The 26350-nt window shown below is 38.0% G+C and overlaps 1 protein-coding gene across 3 annotated transcripts in view; it reads right to left on the bottom strand.

Moving 5' to 3' along the window:
- Positions 1-26350, bottom strand: part of Smap1 (small ArfGAP 1) — a 76328-nt gene that overhangs the window by 10359 nt on the left and 39619 nt on the right. Inside the window, exons 3-7 of one of the 3 annotated variants that reach the window (XM_034521359.2) lie at positions 18912-18997; positions 17647-17722; positions 14205-14285; positions 8683-8763; positions 4274-4364 (exon numbers count right to left, since the gene is read on the bottom strand). In XM_034521359.2, coding sequence (XP_034377250.1) covers positions 4274-4364; positions 8683-8763; positions 14205-14285; positions 17647-17722; positions 18912-18997 — 415 coding nt within the window. The remainder of the gene's footprint in view (positions 1-4273; positions 4365-8682; positions 8764-14204; positions 14286-17646; positions 17723-18911; positions 18998-26350) is intronic. The other 2 variants (XM_034521358.2, XM_076915146.1) reach the window with 2 other exon arrangements.

Here is a 26350-nt window from a genome sequence, read left to right as displayed (position 1 = left end):
GCTCCTATGCAGGAAATTAGTCTGTTGCCTAAAGCAAACACCAATATGATCCAGGTTTAGGATCACTGTTTTCTCTGAGCTGAAGGTACTTTTATCAATTAAAGAATTAAAGATTTATTGTTAATTGTGAGTCTTGGAGGGTAATATGCATGAGACCTGGAGGTACAGGTGGCTGTGAACCTGCTGATATGAGTGCTGGGAACCAAGCCCAGGTTCTATGCAAGAGCAGAGCACACTAATGTCCCGAGTGTGTCAGGAATGTTAGCCCATAGAAGCTACTGGATACTCTTGTTTGTTGATAGTTGTTTGTATGGATGGATGTACTGTGCCCCATCTCTCCAGCCTAGGAAGGGCTTCCTTGATTCTCTGTAGCCTCATGAGTTTTCATGAACCCATTAAATCCCATTCATAACAGGTTTTGTTAAATTAACTTTAAATGAGTCTAGAAATACCAATAACCTGAAGGCATGAATGTGGGGTTTCTCCTGAAAAGTTTCCTAAAGCTCTTCCACTGTCTAAAAGAGTGCTGTGGTAGCAGATACAATCCCGAGTGTGTCAGGAAGGTTAGCCCATAGAAGCTACTGGATACTCTTGTTTGTTGATAGTTGTTTGTATGGATGGCAGTAGTTAATTATTATACAAGCTGGTATCAGCAGAGGTAATGAGCAAACTCTCAACTCAGCTACTGCAATAAGGCTGCAAGGTAACCAACCCCAAGACTTCATCAGCTAACAATCACTTATTTCTTCCACTTTCAGGTCTGAGGATCAACTGTGGCAACTCAGCTATAACATTATTGATCTGTTCTCTGCCTTGCAGTTTACTTTATGTAGTTATGTAGTTACATAATATAGTTATGAATATCTCAAAGGCCAGTGTTTTCTTCTTCCTACTAGATCTAATCTCCTTAGGTCATTGGGAGAAATCGTTACAGGAGGTGTGTTTGTGTTTTTGTTTGTTTGTTTGTTACTGGAATCAGACCTGCCTGCTCTACAAGTTCACTTCTAACAGTAAACATCTTGTAATGTCACCCATTAAAGAGTAATTTCTTTCCTGCTCATATCCCCCTGTCATAACTGCTCCATTTCTTCCCCCTATTTAGAGGACAATGCTTCTATATATATGTACTTATTTCTCCCCCTGTTGGCCTCCCGGTCTCTCAAATCCAACTGATTATCTTTCATCCCTACCAGCTTCAAGTTACTCTTGTCTGAGTTAAGTGCACTGATTTCTTAGCCTTCATTCTGCTTGCTCAGTCAGAAACACAAGACAACTGTTTATTCCTTCCTCTCTTCCACATTTTACCTGCATATTTAGTGGTATTTAAGTTACTATGTCACCACTGAAATGCTCATTAATAACCTGCTATGCACTCCTGTCCCTTTGCCATAACTGCCAGCAATGAATGGGGACTTCTGGCCTGCAGGACACATTTGATCTTCTGTCTTTTCTACAAAATAAGTTTTAATAGAACACAGTTTATTCAGTCAAGTATTATCTATGGTTAAGCAGTTATTACAAGAGATTTTTATGGCCAACAAAACCTAAAATCTTTACTTTTTGTCTTTAGACATTTGACCAGTTCTTGCTTGACAGTTCTGCTGTCAACTTGGAGCCAGTGAAGCTGAGGCAGCAGAACATTAGCTAGCTTCAGATGACATAACAGGCATGAGGGTAAACCTTTTTTCCTATATGCCACCACCACTCTGAAGAACTCTGTCACCACAGCAGTAACGAGCACATTGTGACCTCACTTACAAGGGGATGTTACAGCGGTCCCACTCATCACTCACCCCAGCATTTCACTCACTCACTCACTCGTTTCTGGTCACCTAAGTCTTTCTAGGTCCTTTATCTCCTGGCCTCTAAATAACTGAAAACCACAAGGCACAGAGATGTGTTAATTCCATGAGGTGTTGGCCAGGAAGGCCCCAAGGTCCCCAAACAGTGCATGCTGTTTTTTACCAGAATTATAAGGCAAGATTCTTTTGCTGAATATACTACATATTCTGATTATAGAGCATACAGAAATCAAGCTAGGACTGAAGTAGCCATCCCTTCTCTTCTCTCCTAACCTTTGTATTTTCACTTTGTTAATGAGCTAATCTAATTTCATAATGTTCAATGATAGGTACCTACAAGCCAATAACATCCAATTTTGTATTCCTCATCTAGACCTCTTTCTAAACTCTTAAGTCATCTAACTACCTAATTAAGATCCCCTTCTATTAAAATTAGATCTTTAGTGTAATAAATATTTCTAATTAACTATGGCCAACCAAAACTCCTGATCTTCCATCCAGATTTCCTGCAGACTTTCCCACCTGTATGGCAGATTCTATCTTCTGAGTGTCCAGTCAAGAACATGCTTAGCAGCACCTTTAACTCTTCTTTTCTCACATTTCTTGTATTAATTAACTCATCAGCAAATTCTACCAAACCTATCTTAAATATATACCCCAAATCCAAGTACAGGCCAGAAAACAAGAAAAGTCCCATGAGAGACAGAGAGGCTGTCGGTCAGGACTGAGTAGTAGAACACATGGAACCGGAAAGCAGAAGAGGAACTAGTGGAGATAAAAAGGCTCGAGGAGCAACTTAAATGTGTCGTGTGTCAGAAAAAGGCAGAGGGAAGTCTGATGCTTGATGCTTACAGGTTAAGCAACAACACAAGGAGTAAGATAGACATTGAATAGAGGGACCCTTGTATACACGGACAAAGCTGTTCTCAGATTTCATTCCTAATCAAAGAGTGCCAGAGATGTGTTAATTCCATGAGGTGTTAGCCAGGAAGGCCCCAAGGTCCCCAAACAGTGCATGCTGTTTTTTTTTTTTTTTTCTTTTTTTTTTACCAGAATTATAAGGCAAGATTCTTTTGCTGAATACACTACATATTCTGATTATAGAGCATATAGAAATCAAGCTAGGACTGAAGTAGACATTCCTTCTCTGTTCCAGAAAGTACCATGCAAGCTTTCTAGGGGGAAATTGTGAATTTGTGCACTGTACTACCAACCTAACAGACAAGATACTGATACAACAAGGCATGACTATAGGGGTGAGCAACCACTTGCTGATTGGATTTGAGGTTCAGTTCTCAGGGGAGAATTAACATTGGTTACTATAAACATTTCAAAAGCTTATGGCTAGGCCCTAGTTTAGAAAAAAAAAGTACTACTAAGATATCTGTTTACACAATCAGTGTGATATGCCTAAGAAATTGTCTTCTAAATATTTCAGTTTATGCCCATACATTCCTGCTACTGGTCAAGGAAGCTTCATTTTGCAGTGAGCGATGATTAATGCAGAAGCTCAAATGGTCGAAGTCTCAACCTAAGTGACTACCGAATGCTCAGTTATAAACAAGGTATCTAACTATGTCACCCACTCCAAGGCTCAGGGAAGTAGAGGTAAAACAAAAAACAAAAAAAAACAAAAACAAAAAAAAGGATGGGATGTTGTGGAATGCTGTCCTCCAGGAATGGCATGCCCAAGGCACTCTTGAGCACTCAGCAGCTGTCATTAAAATGGAGTCTTTTTAAAGCGGTTCATGAGGCCTTAGCCCTCCCTGAAGAGCTATGGGCATTCAATGTGTGAGGGAGAGACATTTTCTTGAGTGCTGAAGCCACTGGTGAGTTGCACACATCTTAAAAACATACTTGATCTATACTCCTGTAAGGAACTCTGATTAAACTCACTGACTAATATTAGAGTGGAAGGGACCAGGTAGGACTGAGAGCAGTGGGAGGAGGTCAGAGGTAAAAAAGGGGTGAATGCAGTCAGACACTGTGTGTACAAAACTGTCATCATAAAACCAATGTATCAACAATTTGTATATGCAAAACAAATTGTTAAATGCATTGCTTATGTTTATAAAATTTCATTAAAATTTGAATTTCTATATTTGCTAATGAGGTTATCCAGAATTATTTTATGAAAGGGACAGCAGAAATCCCCTTAAGTTTTTTTAAGCATAGAGGGAGGGCTAAGAGAAACGGGGGCATGACTTGATCTTTACTTAAATGTTGAAATGTCACATCTATGAAGCTTCAAGACTATTTTCTTTCTCCCCGCCCCCAAGGAATTTATTACTTGTATTTCAGTAAAGACAAAGCTGACAGACACTGGCTTTCCTTATTAAAATGTGCCTTTTCTGAGAGCTCGGCACACTCGTCAGACCTCACACACCACATCTTTGATATAATACTGAAGAACTGGACCTTATGTTCATTCCAAGGAGGTTTCAACTGTTTTGCATTTCCATCACACTTACCAAGTCCTAGCAGATCAACAGTGGGTTCTGCAGCATTTTTGGGGCTGGTGCTTTTCTTAGGCTCAAGTTGTTGGTCTTCTTTCTTCTGCAGCTTTGAAGTAAATCAACGGATTCATCGATTATTTTATTAATCAAACAAATATTTAAGTCCCACTTATACATAATTTTTATGAAGTTAGTATAAGGAATCCTAAAGCATTTATTATTATTTTTAAACAGGTAATCATGGTCTTTGAACTTACAGTGGTAATTTCTATACAATGAGACCCCTGAATAGTGAATACTGAAATTTAACCTCTAAATAAAATTATTATACCTTTTCCCCCTTAGTACTTAGGACTGCACCTATCATCTTATATGATAGGCAAATGCTATCACTGAGCTACACTCCTAACACCTACTTTACTTTTTATTTTGAGTCAAAGTCTCACTAAGTTGCCCAGGTAGGCCTTCAACTTGCAGGCCTCCTGCCTCAACCTCCCAAGTAGCAGAGACCACAAGAATGCATCATCAGGCCCAGATTTTCTTTTCTATTTATTTGATTATTTTGTTGGTATGTATGGATGTGTGCATATCATAATGAGTGGAGTTCGAAGGCAGTGGCTCTCAACCTAGGGGTCACACAACTCTTTCACAGAGGCCCCGAGACCATCAGAAAACACAGATATTTACATTTATGACTCATAACCAAAGCAGAATTACAGTTATGAAATAGCAATGAAAATAGCTTTTTGGTTTGGGGTCACCACAACATGAGTTAGGACATTAAAGGGTCAGAGCATTAGGAAGGTTGAGAACCACTTATTAGAATATCTCAGTGAACTATGTGAGTGAGGATCAGGTTAGGAGGATCTACAATTTACTAAGCAAATTGTTCCAACAAGCAAGAACATAAGTCTACTCAAATAAAGCAATTGTATAAACTCTAAGGAGACTCCCAACCAGCAGATATCCCACTCAAATTATGGTTTTATTTGTAAAAGCCTGACTGTGCAATCTTTCTGTGATTTACAGTGCTACTCCACGGACTAAAACGGAATAAAAGCTTACTTTCCAGCTGTCTGCACAGTTTTGACATTTCCTGTTCCTTTAAGTAACAGGTCTAACAGGTGATCCTCAAAAATGAGGTAACAACATCCCTTTGCTGGCTAGTTAATACAGAGAGCAGCACATATGTAATCTGTAAGCTGCGCAATTTAACAAGTACAAAGAGGGAAAATGTAAACAAACCGTTTCTCTTGGATTCATCAGTAAAATGAGGCCAGAAGGCAAGCTATATAGCTCCCAAACCAGGGAAGACAGGCAGACACGTAGAAGTACAAGGTAAGAAAACAGAAACCCATTCTCAAGGGGAAAATTTTAAACGGTAACTGACACATTGCTGGAGGCCAGTGTGGACATATCTGTGAGGAATTCAGGATGTGCATGTCAGGGAAGGAGACTGTTCACTCTTATGTTTCAAAAGCCTGTTACCGTCTATCATACACCGTAAGTATATGTTACATATTAGCTATGTCTTCAGTTTTAGACACAGGCATAAGTAATAACACCTTTAAATTCAGATCATTTGTTTCATTATAAATGTTTTCTGACATTGTCTCAATATGTAGCCTCAAGTTCCTGCTTCCCCATTCTGGCTGCTGGCATTACAGTATATATCACAACCTAGTTAAAATTAAGCTTTAATCATAATCACTGAGTTCTTTCTCACTCTAAAGTCCATACTCTTTTTATTATACCATGTTACCAAAATAAACCCTTAAGTTTCTTTTATGTCAGGTATTTGTTCACAGCAGCAACAACAGTAGCTAATACAGTAAGGTAACAGAAACTCCTTCTGAGCAACCACCCTTTAGAGAGATGGGCTCCACCAATTATTATATGTCACCTTGAGCCAACTTGTTTTCTGAATTTCCCGTTTCTTTTTTTTTTTTTGCATTAAATCTGCATAATAACTATATTGAAGCTTCCCAGGATTATACATGCAACACAGTAAGCACAATGAACAGCACGTAGTAGAAACTTTAGAGTTGATCTCTGCCCTCACCTGTTCCCCTCCTTTTATTCCCTATGGATGTTAGAGATACACTGACAGTGCTCACACTGTGTTACTGGTCATCGTGCATGCTAGCAAGGCAGCCTGCTCAGTGGATTCTCAGCTCAGCTACATCTTACCTAGCAGCTGTGTGATCAGGAATAAACTGCCCAGCCTGTATCTCTTAGGTTCATGCAATGAATGTAAAGAATAATCATATCAGCCTCAAGCACTGCAAAGACTATGAAATAATATATCTAAAGGGCTCAAAATGACATTTAAGTGCAAACTACCTTAGGCACTCGGTAAAGTTCTAGATGATTCCATTCTTCTCAGCAACACGTCTAACTGAATGTTATACCTTGCTGCACTATTCTTAACAGTAAGCATTAACTCAGCAAAACTACTTCCTGATAAAGCACTCGCTGAGAAGGTATTTCCTCATTTTCTATTTAAGAAAATTTCTAATTTTCAAAAAGAACTGTACAGCTTCCATGCCTACTATGCAAAAGGCTTTCGTTCATTAAGTAGGAAATGAAAGCTTTGCACATAAAGTAACTGGATTTCTTCCTTATTTTATTGCTTCACTTGCAATAAAACTTTAAAAGACTACAAAAACATTTCAGAAATTCTATGGGAAAAAAAATCTTTCTAATTTACTACAAAGCCTGTAACAGAACTTAAAATATGACTTTCTACCATGACATACATATACATATACATATACATATACATATTCATATTCTCTCTCCCCCACCCTCATTTTAGTTACTTTAATAGTAACCAAGTATTAAAAAGCTATTACAACTCCAACAGTTCCTCATGCCAGGCTTCAGGGTACTTTACTGTATAGTTATTTAACTATTACTGTCATCTCATATTGCTTTCTATAAGGCACTAACTTATCTTAGCTACTCAATGCTTTCTGGATTTACAATATCATGTAAGAACACAGTAGCCAATCTTCACTGTAAAATAAAATGTTATCTCAAGCTGATTATGTACTCATTTAAAGTTAACCTTTCAAATGCCAGGTCAGGTAGTGGACATCTGAGGAACGCGAGTCCTGGATACTTCACAGATATTCAACACTTAAGACTACTTTATAACTCTTTGAGGGCAGTGCTCATTCCAATCACTGACAAGAGAGAACCAGTAAACACGATCTATGTAACTTTTGCTTCAATAAAGTAGACTTTTAAATTTTCAAAAGCTAAAATCAAGTACACTGCCTTACTAATCATTCTCTTTCCATGTTTCCACACATGTATGATGAAAAACATTCAAAACCCGCACACCATAATTGTACAGCCAGTTTCTTTACAAAAACAAAGTTCTCCTTAACTCTAGCTTGTCTATCACACCTTTCTTATATACTACTGCCAAAATAGTCCTGGGGGAAAAAAAGCCTCTAAATTAGGTGCACCAACTCCTTTAGAAACCCACATATTAGCCAGGGAGGTGCCACACACCTATCAGCCAGCACTTAAGAGGCTGAGGAAGGAGTCAAACTTTTGGCCTGGAGCTAATGAGACAGCAGAGCTCATCTCTACTGAAGACGTCTGTTTCCAAGCCTGGGTGATCGGAGTCCAATCCTCAGAACCCATATGGTAGAAGGAGAGAACCAGCTACAGAAGTTGTCCTCTGACCTCCACACTCTCTGGTGGACATGTGTACACTTGCTAGAACAAACACACACACACACACACACACACACACACACACACACACACCCCACATCAATTCAAATGTAACTTACAACTGTAAGAAAAGAGTTTGCGCTGGCCTGAGCCATAGAAGGGAGGGAGGAGGAAAGAGAAGTCATGAAGAGGTGTACTCCAGAGCCGCTCCTCAACCGGAAAATCCATGCCATGCTGTGAGCGCACTCTACCCCTCTGGCTGTCCTTTTCACTGCTCCTCAGATACAGACACGGATTTGTCCAAACTCACACTTTATTTCCAGTTTCCAAAACTGCCTTCAGGCTGCCTTCTCAGTCCGGCATCTTCTTCCCTCCCACAATGAACCTACTCATGCTTCAAGATCTAGCTCACACGTTGCGACACACGAAATCCTCCCTGAGCTTTTAGGTCTCATCTCTATCTTGTCAGCATCTACTGCAGTCTCACTGTGCATGACAGTCACAGGGGCTCTGAGAAGAGGACACTTGTTTTGTGAGGATCTCAGATGATGTACACCCACATTTATATTTGACTAGAAATCATGTTCAGAAGGCTATGCCCAGTATGGAGGATTAACTGTATAATTACTTGCTGAAAGGCTAATGTTTGGAATTTCATAAATATCCAGAAAGTCTTTAATATAGACATACAATATGATGGTAATTTTAGATTATTTTTTAAAAAGAAACGTTACCTTTTCGGTTGTTAGTGGTTTGGCAGGCTTTTCTGGCTCCTTTTCTCTCTTTTTCTCGTCCTTTTTTTTTTCCTTTTCTTTCTAAAACATAGCCCAAAGTTTTCATAAGTTTACATTTTAAAACTTTTAGAAGTGTTTAGTTCAATTTTGTTTTATTAGTTTAAATCATCATTTGAGAAAGACAGACGTATCAAGTGCTTCCACTGTCCACATGCTACTGAAATCTTAAAGTCAAAAGCAATTTCATTTTCTCATCCATGTTATATGCTAAATGACAATACACAGGATTACTCAAAACTTGAGTAAGGCAATTTAAACTTCAGAATTTGTTTTAAATGGTAAGAACTCCACTCAGCAAATTCTCATGTTTATATCAGACTATATAACTATACATGGGTATATGTATATAGATAAGTATATATGTGTGTGTGTGTATGAAATATTTTATACACACACAATATGTATAAGAAGTAAACCAACTGATAGGACTTTTTTTGAGACAGTGTGTCAGTATATAACCCTAGCGATCCTGGAACTCACTCTGTAGGCCAGACTGTCCTGAAACTCAAGACTGCCTCTGACTCCCAAGTCATGCATCACATGTCCAACAGGACAGACAGTCATGGTGATATAAAGTAAAACTGTATCAGGAAAACACAGGAGCTCAAATACAAAACTATCTTAATTTCCAAAGTAACCACAAAATTATTCTCAGGTCATTATCATAGTTTTATGTATTTATAAAAAAATATAAAAATTTCTCATTAAAAATACTAAGAACAGTGCATGGGGCCAGAACCAAATAACTGGTATAAAACAGTTACAGTAAACCAAGATGATGGTATTATGATGTTCATGGTTTATACTCCAAGGAGAATGAACAACAATAACAACAAATCTTAAAGATACACACACACACACACACACACACACATACACACACAGGGTGGGGTAAGGAAGAGGGAAGGAGGGAGGGAGGGAGGGAGGGAGGGAGGGAGGGAGGGAGGGAGAGGAAGATTGATTTTAAAAGACAAGTACATAAAACAGTCAAGCTATGTGCAGAGTAAATCTGTAGCTGCCTTCAAGTCTGAGGTGGCCTCTGTCAGTGCTTATTCATTTTCCACAGCAAATCAGTAGAGAACAGTGCAATTCCTAGGCTATGATGTGGACCAACTGAGCTCCAAAGGACACATAACATTCATATAAAGTTCAAAAACAAGAACACATTCTTTGGAAGTATGAATATCAGTATAAAGCTACAAAATAATAAAATAATTTAAAGCACATGCTTGCACACATAAAAACACAAACCTGACAGTGACAATAGTGGACAGGTCAGGGTGTTAACTACCTCTAACGTACAAGGAGTAAAGCAATTAAAAGAAAGTCAGAAGAGAGATCTTGAGTGATAACAACATTCAGTTTACACACTGATAGATAATAGCTATATAGTGATTGCTTACAAGTATTCATTGAAGTCAACATAAATTTAATGTACTTATTTTTAGAAGGTATGAAAACAGAACAGTGTAAACTACAAAGCAGGATACCAATATGAGAAATTATATTTCAGTACCTGTGGCAAAATATAAAAAAAAAAGAAAGAAAGAAAGAAAGAAAGAAAGAAAGAAAGAAAGAAAGAAAGAAAGAAACAAACAAACAAACTTGGGCACTCACCCAAAATTTTAAAAAATCACAAGTCTATTTATGGCATAAATGGGAATGCCTTCAACTATAAGCTAAAGAATAGGAGCAAAACTGTACAGCAAGTCACCTGCTACCTTCTCCTTTTACTGACAAGAAGTGTGAGTCATGGTAAACCGGTAAGTGCACTTGTATAGACGCCAACAAATAGTGTATGTGTAGCACAGTGGGAATACAGGCTAAGCTTCCGGAACCTTGTCTTAGTGTTTATTATCAACTAGAAACATATAGTTAGCAGGAAAGAGGGAGCTTCAAGTCAACAACTGCCTGGTCAGACTAGTCTGTGGTCGGTCATAGGAAAGCTTGTCTTGACTGATGTGGGAGGGCTTAGGCCCCTGTGAGGGTCCCCTTCCTATAAACAGGGCCTGGGTCACATAAGAAAGCAAACAGCACAAATAAGCAGCATTCCTCCATGTTCTGCTTGGAGTTCCTGCTTAGGTTCTTCCTCCCACTCCCCACAATAATGAACTGTGACCTACAAGTGTAAACCAAAATCAACTCTTTCCTCCCTGAAATTGCTACTGGTCATAGTATTTATTATAACAACAGAAAGGCAAATTGGAACAACCTAGATAAAAAGTTTCAATGTAAGGCTCCTTATAAGACTACAATCCTCTCCAGCCATCTGTTTCAATCATGCTTTTCAAGAACAAAATAAATGTAACATAAAGTTGTACTTTCTGAATCCCTAAAGTGATAAAGCATAAAGAGCAATCTATTTCAACTACCAAATGAGCATATATCAAACTGGTCTAGAAAAAGCCATCTAGGAAGGAGGTTATTTCTCAGAATATTTTTTATCTGCCCAACTACTTGGGAGTTCAGAGTAAAAGTAAAATATAAGCCTTTGTTGCTAGAAGCATTATTTATATGTGACTCAACCAAAACCTAAACCAAACCTGCATTTCCAAAATACATCTATGCACAATTCTTTAGTCTAATTTAATCATGACAAAAAACTATCTGAAACTACTGTCAATGCTGTCTTCTTACAAATGACAAAACAAAATTTAGGAACACAACAACTAATCAGCATCCCTTTCTGCTGATGGGCCACAGATGCTAAGCACTGTGCTGAAGCACAGTGGAGCGTATTACCTTGTATTATAAGCAAAGTAAATTGCTCCTTCACCTCTCAGAGCTGTTTGTTATTTCTATGGTTGGGATGTTTGTGGCCACTTCAAACTATGTATGCTGAGACTAAATCCCCGCCAGTGTGAGACAGACTTAAGAGGTGAGGGCCTGTGGGAGGTGATTAAGTCACAAGAGTGGAACCCTTATGACTGAGATTAGTGTCCTTGTAAGAGGCCCCAGAGTGAGTCTTACCCATTTTCACCAAGTGAGAGCACAGCAAGATGTCAGTCTATGAATAAGCAAGGGAGCCCACACTAGACACATGCCTTGGTCTTGAGCTTTACAGCCTCCGGAACAGTGAGAAATAGACTACTGCTGTTCATAAGCTACAGCACATGTGGTATTCTGACACAGCAACCCCTACAGAAACAAAGTGATTTTTTAGGGAAAACATCATAAATGGAAAAGGCTGGCATCTCAATCACCAGGATTGGTGGACATACATGAAAGCACCCAAAATAAATGTACTTAGTTACATTAATAAGGACAAGGTGCATGCCTTGAGTCCCCTTTGTACTAGAATTTCAGCTAATGAAACACAACTGATTCCAGTTACAGAATGACCTGGGCTTAGAGGCAACATTAACACCTTGGGCTCTAAAACAGGATCATAGAGTTTGACCCAGAGATGACGCACATAATCAAAAGCTGAAAAAGAAGAGAGGAGAAATATGAAAGAAAAAGAAAGAAGAATGGGGAGGACAGGAAAGAAAAGGAAAGGGGAAAGAAGGAAAGGAAAAAGGAAAGAAGAAACAGGCAAAGAAAAGTAGGACAGGAAAAAGACAGGACAATAGCCAAGCATGGTGACACACATTGCAATCTCAGGACTCAGGAGGAGGATCAGAAGTTCAAGGTCACCCTGAACTATACTGAAACCTTGTCTCAAAATAAGGGAAGGGAAGGTGGAGGAAAAGAGGGAAGACTGGGAAAAGAACAGAGCTCCCCAAACTTAAACTGAACATTCAAATCATCTGAGCCCATTTACCCTGAATTCTGCACTGCATGTTCTGATAACTTGCTATTCTCATGGAAATGGGTAGTTCAGTAAGCTATTTATACTCTACTTCTCACACCTCTGTATCTGAGGTGTATCTACTAGGCATCTGTAACCTCAAAAACATGCCCAACTTTTTAAATTCATCTCCTGTTCCTTTTCTCTCTTCAAGTCAGATCTTTTTCTCCAACGTGCATTCTTATCTCACTGTAGGTCACTATCCCATTGGAAATGGAAGCAAAGGCTTCCAAAGCATCCCCCTCTTCTAGTTATTAAATACCACATACTCCACCTCAAGACCTCTCAAAACTACTCTTCTTTTCTCTGTCCCATTTTAGCAGACATCTCTGTCAATCTATCCCTGGATTAAGCCTGGGTTTTCTTCATAATTTTTATTGGTTATTTTATTTATTTACATTCAAATGTTATCCCCCTTCCCAGTTTCCCCTCCACAAACCCCCATCCCCTCCCCCCACTCCTGCCTCTATGAGGTACTCCCCCCACAGCTGTCCCCTGGGAGGCACTGCCAGAGCTTGACTAATACAGATGCAGATGAAGGCAGCCAAACATCAGACTAAGCCTGGCTTTTAATGCTGTTCTTCACTCATTACCACAAAATTGACTTCCCAGCAGAGCCAGTAGAACAATGTTAGAATATGAAAATCCGATCCTCACCTCTTTCCCCTTAACACTCCTTATTAAAGTACCCACAGCCTTCAGATTAAGGCCAGTCGCCTTCAGTGGATTCTTCGGGCCTTTCCCTACTTCTCTCCCCATTGCAGGCCTATTTCCTTCATACTATTCAACCTGCAAGTCCTTAAACATGGCCTTCTAACCATACTTTCTCCACGAGCTGCTTTCTCTACCTGGAATACCTCCTGATCCGTAGAGCTAGCAAGTGCCTACTCAGAATACAAAACGCAGAAGTTTATTTTCTATAACAGTAGCTAAGCTCTCTCAATCACAGCATACACACACTGCATTATAAACTACTGCACAGTTACCTATTTGTCCCCATTAGACTCTAAAGTCTACAAGGGTACAGTTACATCTTACTTGGCTTTGTGTTCCACAAGTCTAGCATGCCGTTTATCAAGAAGTAGACACAGGAAAAGGTAGAAACAAAGGAAATTTAAACTTGCAAATGTGCACACACAAGACTTGAAGAATACAGAGTGGTTGTAACTTCACCTTCACTCAGAATATACTCTAACAACCATCACTGACCATTCTAAATTCACCATCCTATAAAATATGTATTTTTATGTAACAGTTGATATTTCTTCAAAAGGAAATCTGACATTAGTTTTCAAATGCTTATAGCAACAACATCATAGTCAGAAAAGGGTTATTTTGACCAAAACTCTACATATTAAAGAATTCAACAGCAATGTATCTTTAAAATTCCTAAGGTAGTAATGAATATAGCAACAGAGAAGTTACTTAACAGCTACATATAGTAACAGTTCCCAAATCAGTCACTCTGAAGTTTAATATAGGCTGAAACCTTTAATCATACCAACTGCACAGAACAAGACTCAGTAGATTGATGTATTTGACGTTTTTCATTCTGGAGATCATTCAAAGCATGAATTCTTTAGGAACTGGTGTTCCTAAATCACAGCATTGTGAGGAGAAGCCCACCTAGCAATGAACGGTACAAATGCACATGGGGAAAACATTACTATACCTCTAATTTGTTTTTATCAACAGCAGCTTGCAGAGAAGGGGAGGATACCAAAGGCTGGAGAGGGGCGTCAGAAGAGGAAATCTAGATGTGCAGATGCAAAGTGAGGAAGGAGAAAGAAGAGAAGGCAGTGGTCAAAACCAACAGACATCAGAAAGATTCAAACACTCATGCATTTCTGATGAAAGTAGTTAAAAGAATGTTAAATATTTCATCAAGAATAAGTATGTTTTTAAAACAATGTCTATGTGAAATATTTTTAAAAAGACATAGTAGTAGAAATTGTACATATTTAAAATGGATTTTTTTAAATTGTACTTAAACAAGACCATACAAAACTACCTGAAGTATAATTTTCTCTGATAACTCATTAGCAGTCAAGGGTTACCACTAAAACTCTAGTAGTTTGAAGCAAGAAAAAAGTTTTATGCAACATAGGAGGAAAGCAAAAATATTTTTTTTTGTTTTTGATAATAACTTTAAAAATCGAAAATAAAGAAGGAAAATATTAACAGTTAATTAAAATTTTAATCTGATGTTTAAGAAAGCATAGGCAAAGAGTGGGAGAAAAGCCTGGATTAGTATAACAGATGAGTAGCAAGAGAGTTATTACAAAGTAATCTCTTCACGAGACCCTGAAGAGGGGAGTGCAGACAGAAGCCCCAGTGCTGCCCTGTGGTTACTAAAGCAGAGAGAGAAGTCACTCGAAAGCTTTGCACACATCTTCCTACCCAGTGTCTACATGCATACATGATTAACAGAAGCATTCTCTTACTGCTCTCTCTTTACTACACAAATGTAACTGAATATGTTTACAACATACATGGCAGATCTTTGGAGCCATAGAGCTGATGTCTCTATATTTCCCTGTCATACTGGTAGTGCCTACGGGGATTTGGAGTTGCTATTATAGATGGGCCATCATATGATGTCAAAATAATACTCCAAGGTGCCCAGTCCTCCTTCAATCTGCTAGCTAGTTATGACAGTAGTTCTTGAATCACTTCAGAAGTCTGTTTCCCCCTTGTATAGTGTTGAATCTGGTAATTGTGTAAACTAGCCACTTAATATTAAACCAAGCCCTGCATAAAAGTAAATGCACAGCACAGGGAAATGTAGATATTCCATTAAGAGAATGTCAAACTAGCCAGGAATGCTGGCATACACCTTTAATCCACAGCACTCAGAGGCAGAGGCTGGTGGATCTTTGTGAATTCCAGGCCAGAGTGGGTACATAACAAGATGCTGTCTAAAAGAGGAGAAAGGACTGGGTCAAACTGTACTTTAAAGCCTGACTGAAAGCTGGTGATTCCTAGAGTTATTTATTAAATTTCATGGATATGTGGGATTAAAAACTTGAGATCACTAATTAGGTAACTTGTATCATAAAACTTCTTTGTACAAATTTGTAAAAAAGCAAAAAAAAAAAAAAAAAAAAAAAAAAGAAAGAAAGAAAAGTGAGACAGGAATTCAGAAGATCCAGAAACAAAAGGACAATCTATTATAAAAGTGATCATTGTCCTCTTTAGGAGGTGTAAGAGAGGACAAAAGAGTATATTCTCTCGGAAGTTCTCAATCTCTGGAAACCATCTACTTCTCAACCCTCACCAGCTGCCCTATTGTGGAGAGCACTACTGTCAGCTGGGAGTTCTCCTGCCTTCCTAGGCACTCTCTACACTAAGTAATTCTCACATCCAAACTTATCTTCAGTGATTTACACACCTTATGTAAGGACAAAGTCCACACTCCTTATCTAGATCACACCTCGTGTACTGTATCACCCTTTTCTTCCCTGCTCTGGCTACACTCTGCTCGTCAGTCGCCTACAACTCCTCCTGCTCTCAACTCCTGTCTGCCTCTACTGACTGTGGGAACCTTTACTCTTGTTAGACCCTCTAGTTCAAATGCCCACTTGAGTAGTTCTTTCTTTCTGATCTCACATGGCTTTTTCTAGGAATCCAAGTATTCATTGATTGCTCTTTACGGGGACATAGCCCAGGTTGGCCTTAAACTCACTCTGTAGCCCAGGCATACCTTGACCTTGGGGATCCTTCTGCATCAGGCTCTTGACTAAGATTCTAGGTCAGCATCACCAGGGCAGCCTGCTGAAGGCATTCCTTATAACTAAAAACAAATCCCTAGCAATAAGATCTATTCTAGTCTCTCTCACTCTCATGATGGATTCCAGTGGCTTGGCTCGCAGCGACCCTGAAGCAGAGGCAAAGGCATCAGTGTGACACTTTTCTGAGGTCAGTATTTCCACTTTGGTCAAGCTTCAAGAATGGCATATATAGCTTGTCATGCTAGTCCTTTTTGCCCTGAGAATACTTTTATTCCAGTCCATCATGTTAAAGCTTGTCTTTGACAACATCAACATGTTGGAAGCCAAAGTACATGGGTTGAAACTAAAAATGGACCCCCAGACAGAGTTATTATTAAATTAACAGGCTGGCAAGCCAAGGACAGGTAAGATTCTACATAGAGCCTTAACAACGAAGACATAAGTGGACTGCTTTTGATAATGCATATTCCATGATGGGTAAGGAAGGCATTCTTACCCAACTAAGACAACTTAAGACAGGCTCAGTCTTATTTATGAAATAAAAAAGGAGGAGAGGTAGGGAGCTTTTGGGGCTGCTTGGGAAAAATCTGACATTGGCCAAGGACAAAAAAGTGGACTTCAGGCAGGAATCTGCCTAGATTTCTAGAACAAAGAAGTAATTTCAGGCAGGAATCTAAATCTTAGGCTAGAACAAAGAAATAGGCTCAGATATTTTGGTCCCCCTGATAAGCCCTTAGAGACAGTGGGAAAATAGACTACAAATTTTCTTTATCATTCATTTCTAGAATTTGCAAAGTAATGTTTGTTCCCCTCTTTTTTTTCAACTGGTGGCTTTAACTTCTCTTTAATTACATAATTAATTCCCTTAATGAAAGGTCAACATCTTAGGGTTTCCATTGCTGTGAACAGACACCATGACCAAGACAACTCTTATAAAGGACAACATTTAATTGGGGCTGGCTTACAGTTTCAGAGGTTCAGGTCATTATTATCATGCTGGGAAGCATGGCAGCATGCAGGCAGACATGGTCCTGGAGGAGCCAAGAGTTCTACATCTTGACCCAAAAGCAGTCAGTAGATGATTTTCCAGGCATCGAGAAGGAGGGTCTAGAAGCCCACCACAACAGTGACACACTTTCTCCAACAAGGTCACACATACTCCAACAAGGCCACGGCTCCTAATATCCCCCCTCCCTGGGCCCAGCACCATGAACCACCAGTCAAGTAAGCTGAACCTGAACTACTTTACAAGCTCTCAACATTGTTACTAAAAAACCCCAGTATTTAAATTGCTGTAACTAACATGTTTTACAATAAACAAATTGAGCTGTTTTGAAATCTACTTATAAACACCAATTGGTGAAAAGGGAGGGTTTTACTTACATTTGTGATAGCTATGGCATTTTTATCATAGTATTTCTTCTTTTCATATTTATCTCTGATGAAAAACTCTACTGCTCTGAAGACAGATAACTTAAGGAAAAAGTGAGTTCAGTCCCATGTACATTTCCCTTCATTTGTTCCCCTCCAAATGGCCCACTCTAATTTCTCTATTCCTCAATCCCCATTTGCTCATCTATTCTGTACATGGTCCATAACCCACTTTTCTTTATCCCACAGAAAGTGTATTTATTTCAGGAAAACTCATTCAAAACAAATAACCAAATAACCAAATAATAAATCAGTCCAACTTACAAAAAAAAAAAAAAAACCAGCATAATTGTTAATTCTAAAACCACCACATCCAGCACCTTCAGTTTAGCTCAGGTTCATTTTTCAATAAGCTGGCATCCATGCAGTGCTCAGAATACAGCCAACAGTGTGTGCTACATGCTATATACTCATTTGTTAAATTTCTGTCAACACTCAGTTAATGTACTGGGTAAATGTACTATAATCTAATGGCTATTTTCACATCATAAATGGATTAACAACTCAGAAAGATTAAGTGGCTGATTCCAACATGATTTTTCTTACCTTACCAGTGATATCATGAATGGGAGAAACTCAGAATTTCCTATATACTAAAATAGTGGCCAAATTTTTTTTTTTTTTTTTTTTTGCAAAGACAAGGAATGCACAACTTCAGTAGCTACAACTAAGGTTTCCACTTACAACCAGAAAGCTTTTCAGCATTACCTTAGTAAAGAGTATTACAAAAAATAATTATACAAGGTCAAAGTTTATCTGTTTGATACTGTTTTATAAAAATAAAAGATTAAGGCGGGTGAAAGCATTATGACTCTAATTATTAACAGAAAGCTATTCAGAAAACATTAAAATGCATTACAACATTATTTTTTAATCCAAGGAAATCACTTAATGAGGGCTATGGTGGGTTTGGTTGCTCTCATTTCCCATGAACTGCTTATGGCAAAACCACTCAGAGAGTGGGCTACATCCCTACTCCTGGTTTCCATGAAACAGGTTTTCACTATGTAGCAAACTTGGAAGTTGGCACGTAAGTTAGGACCTTATACCTCTACCTCTGAGCACTGGTGGAATCATATGTCCACCTGCGCAGGTAATTTCCATTAATTAATGATACTATAATACAGTTCACTTCTTCCTAAATATCAACATAATATATTAATGGTAAAAGTGCGCTAACTCGTTTTACATATACAATATATAAATTCAAAGGATACTGATCTGTCTGTGGTCTTCGAAAGTTCTCTGGAAGATTGGCTTCATAAAGTAGTCTTGCTTTAGTATTTCCCATATCTTGCATGCACTGTAATAAAAAAGATGACAAGTCTTTTCATTATTCACACAAACAAAAGTAACTCTGACACACACATATACAACTCCTGAGTAACCGTTACTAATTCCAATATATATTCTTCTCCTTAAGATAATAATTTAAATCCTAACTATAAGGTTAATTATTCAAGTTTCAAACAGAGGCATTATATTTAATCCTTCATCTTATAAACACATGTGACTCCATGATTTACTAAATGTTATTGACTGTGAATGCAACCCTACCTTTGTACTTGTAACTTCTTGAAACTAAAATCCCTGACATTTTGTGGGCAGTTCTAATATTTACAAAAAGTGAAATGTTTGAACAGTGCTGGCATTTCCAGGACTACCAACTTAAGATCAAATTTACTACAGAGTTTATTCTAGAATTTTCATAATTTAAAGTTAGAAAGATTACCATGGAAGCCTGATAGAAGAGAGGGCACTGCCTAGAATCTCACATAAGTGGATTGGCTGCTTGTAATGACCACCCTTTGAGATTCTACTAAAAGTTTTTCCCCAAAAAAACCACCTTTGTACATTAGTGGCTCAATTCCACATAAAAGTCTAGACTGCTTCTGTAGTTTTCCCCAGAGGTCCACTTGTTAGGGGTCTGCTTCCCAAAGTGGCACCACTGGGAGGCAATGGGACCTTTAAGTGGAGCCAGTGGGAAGCATCAGGGCCTCTCCTGACTCAGAATAGGACAGTTCACTTCACCATGCACTCCCCACCATTGTCATCCACTGACCTCAATATAGCCAAAAGCAATAAAGCCTAATCTTAGACTAGTACCTTCAGAACTATCATCTAAATAACACACTTCTGTTACAATTTAATCACTTCAGGTACAGAATACACAAAGCTAGTAACAAATCTCTCTCTCAAAAATCTAAGAATTTAGAAAACATAGAAGAATGCAGTGTATAATTGATATCTTACGTATACCAGATTATATAAATGGACATGCTTTTATAATCATAAATCTTTTTAAATATTTTCATTTTCTGTATATGAGTGTTTTACTTTCATATATATATATATATATATAGCACATGTGTGCCTGATGCCTGTTGGGGCCAAAAGAAGGCATCAGCTCCTCTGGAACTGGAGTGACAGATCACTGCTGAGCAGCATTGGGGTCCTGGGAAGCAGACTCAATCCTCTCTAAGAAAACCAAGCATACTTAATCACTACCAATATCTACTGATGCATCTATTTAAGTATGGCAGTAAAGATTCATCCTGGCACACATGTAATTCATACCAATTGTTAACACTGTTCTAGTGACATTACTCACTGCAACTAGACAGCAGGCAAAGTAACAGCATAAAGATCAGGAAGGAGGGGGGAACAGGAAATGAGCTACTCCACAGGACACAGCTGCCAGAACAGGACTGTGTAGAATCGTGGTTTGTTTGTGTCCTAGGACTGCTGGAGAAGCTCAGTGACATCACAGATACAGAGAGAACTTTGGGGAGAACACGGTTTCTAAAAGTAGACTAGAGAACAATGGAAGAAAGAGCCAAGCCGAGGAGCAGCAGAGATGAAGAGGCAATGTCAAACAAGGATGAAGACACCGGGCTGTAAAAGACAGCTGTCATTTGGAAGTGAGAAAGAAGGTGGCATGAACCAGCTGTCCCCAGAGTTTCAAGATATCACATACTAGAAATGCAGAAAAAGCTCTGTCCTGTAACCGACAGAGGAAAGACATTATTAATGTATGGTCCCGCATTAGCCTCAGCTCTCTATGTGCATGTATTTTTATTTACGTGTGAACACATGTGCAAATACACGGTTGCATTTTAAACTGCCCTGAGATAGGTATTACAGAAATTTTACACATAACAAAACTGAGATGTAACAGGCCTAAGTTTTTATAATTCAACTCCAAACGGAACCAACAGAAACCACCATCAGTAGTTTAATTTTTGCCTCTGTGCAATAAAACTAGGATTATTGTCTTACATGGTTTATAAACACCAAGCTCTGCTTCAGAGACTTGGTTCTCATTTTAGAGGTTAGGACCCTGAGGCATAAAGAGGGTACAGGATTGTTCTGCTAAGTACAACAGGTTCTCTCTCAACCCTTTTTACTGATGTACAAATGGTCAGAATGCACACTGAGAAAATTTTACTGTAAGCACACTCTGTTTTCTTCCTAGTTAGTTCTAATTTCAATAATGTAGTTAGAGGCATGTTCTCTTGAATTTATAATCCAAATTCATTTTAATGTAGCATTTAAATAAAACTGAATTTCACTCACAGGGAAAAAAAAGACATTTTACAGGCTAAAAAGAATTGAAGATGTCAATTTAACATTTGAATCTGTGTCTGTTATATGTTTGTTTGTCTAACAAGCCAAAACAAAAGTAAGCAAAATTAACAAACTGAGGGGAAAAAACTGGGCTCAACAAGGACTGTAGCAGTAACAGACATGCTTAGGGGAAAGAAAGCTCAAGAGGCTCAACCCTGCACAAAAACTACAGACAACTAGGGAATACACCCAGTGGGAGAGCAGTCTTCCCCAGGGAAGACACACCAAATGCTTGTCCAATACCAAATGGGCAGCCCTGAAACATACATACAAGGAACATTATAAAGACCACACAACATGCAGGTACTATCTATATATTTAACACACACACACACACACCCCAGTCATCAAGCTCAGCAAGTGTCTTGACCATCTTGACCATCTGACCCATCTTGCTGGTCACAGTACTTTTTCTGAGACTTAAAATTGATATTGAGGCAGGCAAGTCAAGCTAAAGGCTACCAATTTGCCTCGTAATAGGTTTTCCTAGCAATAACTAGGTAATAATAAAATTATAAACATTTATATACATTTTACTAATAATCTTTCTGCTTTATGCCAGAGTATATAAGCAGTCAAAAATGTACTAAAAATACTTCTTTCAGGATGAAAAGCAACACCTATCCCTTATATTTAACCTGAGCATCCTATCACATTCTTTTGAACTGAGATAAGAAAAAGGTTTATCCTCTGAGGGTGGATTACACTTATGAGGAAAGCTAAATCATATTGCTAACAGTGATAAGTGGCTTTTTCATTCAAAGGTAAGTACTGAAAATATTTTCAAGCTACTGTGCTAGGCAGAAAGGACTAAGCTTACAATGAGAGAATCTGAGGAATGGGGCAGTCATAGTCATCTATGTATCTGTGCTTGCCCACTCAACAGCAAATCTCAACACTTCTAGTTGCTAGTCTAGCCTTGACACAAACCACTCTAGTAATGATAGACTTGTTTTACTCAGTGCAAAGTTTTGAGCAAGCTAAAAACATTGGAAGTATCATTTCTTAATAACCAGGGCATTCTTCATTGTTCAAATTCAATATAGATATTGAAAAGATTAAAATGAATAAGTAATGATTCATAGACGATGGGTAAACTTAAAAGAATAATCACTGTAAAACTCAAATGTGAAAGATATGTTTATAAACCATACAAAAATTAATCCTCTCCAAAAATTTGAGAAGTGCATGACAACAGGCTGGGCACAGGCATCCATGCTTTAATCTCAGCACGTGGAGACAGAGGTAATTGATCTATCTCCATGAATTAGAGGTGAGCCTAGTCCACACAGTGACTTGCAGGCCAACTAAGATGCATGGTAAGAATTGTGTTCAAACAAACAAATGCAGAACCTGACAAGCTCACATTCAGAGACATTCAGTCTAACCCTAAACCCCATTAAAATAAAGAATGTCAAGGCTTTAAACATAAGTAACTTTATTTAAAGAGTAACAAAAATGTTTTGATAAAAAAATATTTGTCTAAAAATAAGCATTCGACAACTCTAAAACAGCATGTTCTGTAGATGTATTTAAAAAATGAAGGAACATACAACATTGGTGTGTGTGTGTGTGTGTGTGTGTGTGTGTGTGTGTGTGTGTGTGTGTGATGAGAACTTGGCATTTCTAATAGCAGCTAATAAATAACCCTGAAATAATACATGCTAAGTGGCTACATTTTATAAAACCATACATACCTCAAACTTAAAAGTTTAACTGGACTGAGACCTGGTTAATTCTTTTGGTAAAGCATTTTTTAAAAAGATTAGCATCTTTGAAAATAGTAGGCATGATTATCTAAGTATCATGGGAGTGGTAATAGTGATTATAAGGTGACACAGAGTAGATTTAAATGTGGTGAAGTTGCTTCTCTTACTTTGATTAATAAATACCTTCCAAGTATTTTCATATCAAAAAGCCTTTAGAAAATTATTCTGAATACAGAACACTAAGCCACATTACAACCATAACTTTTCCAGATATGAATGAAGACTACATAGGGATGACTTCCAAGACACATGTTTCAATTTATGCACAGCACTGTCCACTGAGCATAAGAGCCACCATCTGCATCAGAGCAGTTGCACCTCTTGCAAGAGACACCCCAGATCTAGCTTATTGACTGTGACTGGACCCTCACCAGATTTTAATCACTCCTTCCATTACAATACCCACTATCTAGCTGTACATAATTCTTCCCTAATTGTACATGGCCTCATAGTCTCTGGAGGTGCTAGCATATACAGACTATAGAAAATGAATTAGGAGAGGAACCTCCACCTATGCAGCTATAGGGGAGAACTCACTATGCTGGGGTAAGAGTTTCTGCTGGTGGTGTTTGGAGGATACACCCATGCTACTGCAGGTAAACTCTCACCTGTACCCTTATTAGTAAGACCAATAAATTCACTAGTTCCCCAAGCTAGACTTTGGTAGACTCACACTTTTTCATGAATGACCTATAGGAATGCTGTTAACAGGTTTGTATAACCCCCCAGGGGGTAGCCAAAAAAGGCCCCTAAGAACTAGTTCATAGAGACAGAAATCAGTATAGTGCTTGTCCTCGGATGATTTGATAGAAAATTGACACAAGGAAACTCTACAGTGAGAAATGCTTATTCTACCTCCACTAAGGTGTTGGTGACATTTGTCAACACTTATAAAAGCTCACCAAGATCTGTGACTCATTCTCTGTGACATGACAATTTTTTTTAAGTGGTAAATAAACTAATAAAATGGCATGGTATCAATTCGGCATTTCTGAACATTTTACCACTACAGGAATACAATAGACTTTTAGATCTGAATAAAAAGCAACTTCAAAAGACAGATAGCGGCTCTTATCTAACTATTCAGACCAAAATGCCTGGCCATTTGTGTTAGCTACTTGATTTCTTATGACAAAATGTTGGGCAAAGCATTCACTGTTGATAGACAATTATAAAGACAAATATAAAGTCCAAAATAGTTCTTATTTCAAAAAGCTGACAAATAACACCAAATTAAATACCCCATGTTGGGTGCTAATTGTAAATTAAATGATTATTATGCCCTGTATATTAATTAATGTTGGAAATTAATACAGTGGCAATTATTTCTTAACCAGCTTTTCCCCCAAATAACCACACAGAGACCTTTTAATATTTCAAAGCCTTAGGCCTTGGCTGGACAGACTCTCAACTAGATCATCTAAGTTAACAGGAACACCTAGCCCCATTCAGCCACATGGCTAGCTACACACTCTAGGTCTGTGATCAGTCTGTCTCCTCCCATGTCTCCAAGAGAAAGGCCTTCCTTCTTCCCAGAGTTCCTTTCTTCTTTCCAGGAAGTTCTACCTTCCGCTTCCTGATCAGCTAATTGACTATCAGATTTTTATTAAAGCCAATCAGAGAATGCCTTAGATAGGCGAGGAAGGACAGAAACACAATTTCACACAGCATACCCCAACATCATGTTCAAATATAATTTCAAATATTGTACATTATTTTTAAAATCCCCAACCCTTTAATAAGTTGCTATGTACCTATTATTTATATCACAGAAAACCAGTTAACTAGAGTTCTGATGGGGAAAATATACTCTAAATTGTACAGCTATCTGCCTCAAATAATCTGCTATTCAAATCTTCTCAATGGCCTTATTGAGAAGAAAAGTATTTCCAAAGAGCAGGAGTGCCTAATAAGTCTATGTCTTGACCTTAGTTTAAAACGAGCCATTAAAAAGTACACATACTTGTGACTTCAATGTTTTTTCCTCTATAAATCTTTACAAATACAACTTACATATTTTAATCTACTCACAATTCTTTCTTGAGAAAGATCACAACATCATTTAGTTACCCCCATCTGCTACAGAGATGTGAATAAGAATACTATCTCACATAAAGTGTCCAAAAGTCTACTTCTCTCATCTAAAGAGTATGGCCGCTTCTCTGGGATTTTGGAAATACTCAAAAGATAACATTTCCTTGAATGGCCAGCCTTTACCAGCAATAACCTCAAATGCTCATTTTAAGATAGAATTAAACCAATTCTACTTGACTTTATAGCCTAAAGATCTTTGGAAATTCTACTGTTATCTTAGTTTACAAGCACACAAGTTTATTTTTTCTAATTCTGAGCTATGCATATTACTGAAGTTCAACAACATACCTGTTGGTCCTGTGTATCTTTGAGCTCTGCATCTGTAGCATCTTACCAACTACAGACTAAATATCAAAGTCAAACCACACATCTGTACTGAGCATATATATTTGTGTGTGTGTGTGTGTGTGTGTGTGTGCATGCATACACGAGTGTGTAAGGGGGAAATGAAGAGAAAGAGACAGACACTTTCTTTTCTTTTATTACTCCAAACAAAGTGGTCTAACAACAACTTGTATGGCATCTACCTAGTATCCAATACTGTAAGAAACTAAGAATGATTTAAAACACGATAGATGGATACACGCAAATATTATTCCAGCTATTGAAAGCACCGGAGCATCAGTGGATTTTGGGTATCTACCAGGCATCCCAGAAATAATCTTTTGTAATACCAGAAGATGGCTGTATATTGATATATTCAGAATTTTTGATGGCAATTTCAAAGAGCATAAAAACATAAATAAAAATCTGTGATTTTACTGTAAATTACACAGTAAGACCAATAAAAGTAACTTTTTTACATAAGGATTATAAAGATTTTAAAAATTTAAAACTCTCGCCCAGAAAAAATAGCAAACTCTTAAAATTGTAAAATTTAACTATAATAAAGCTAACTACTGTATATAAACCAAAACTGTCAGTGTAACCTTTTCTCACTGGACTGTCATCTCCTACTAGCCTCTCTGAACACCAGCAACACTTCTCCACAGAAGAGAAATCCTTCAAGTCAATGTTCAGGCAAGAGGTGATCTCTCCCACCCCCCTTAATCTTACCCAGACTCCCTCCACTGGCAGGTAAAACTATAGGATTATACAAGCAAATGTCTTCAACCAATTAAAACATTTAAATGAAAAAAATACTTTAGGGGGAAAAAAATTTAAAA

This window comes from Arvicanthis niloticus, chromosome 17 (assembly GCF_011762505.2).
Source record: "Arvicanthis niloticus isolate mArvNil1 chromosome 17, mArvNil1.pat.X, whole genome shotgun sequence".
Classification (NCBI taxonomy): domain Eukaryota; kingdom Metazoa; phylum Chordata; class Mammalia; order Rodentia; family Muridae; genus Arvicanthis; species Arvicanthis niloticus.
The sequence above is the reverse complement of the archived record's forward strand: the minus strand, read 5'-3'. Positions and strand labels throughout refer to the sequence as shown.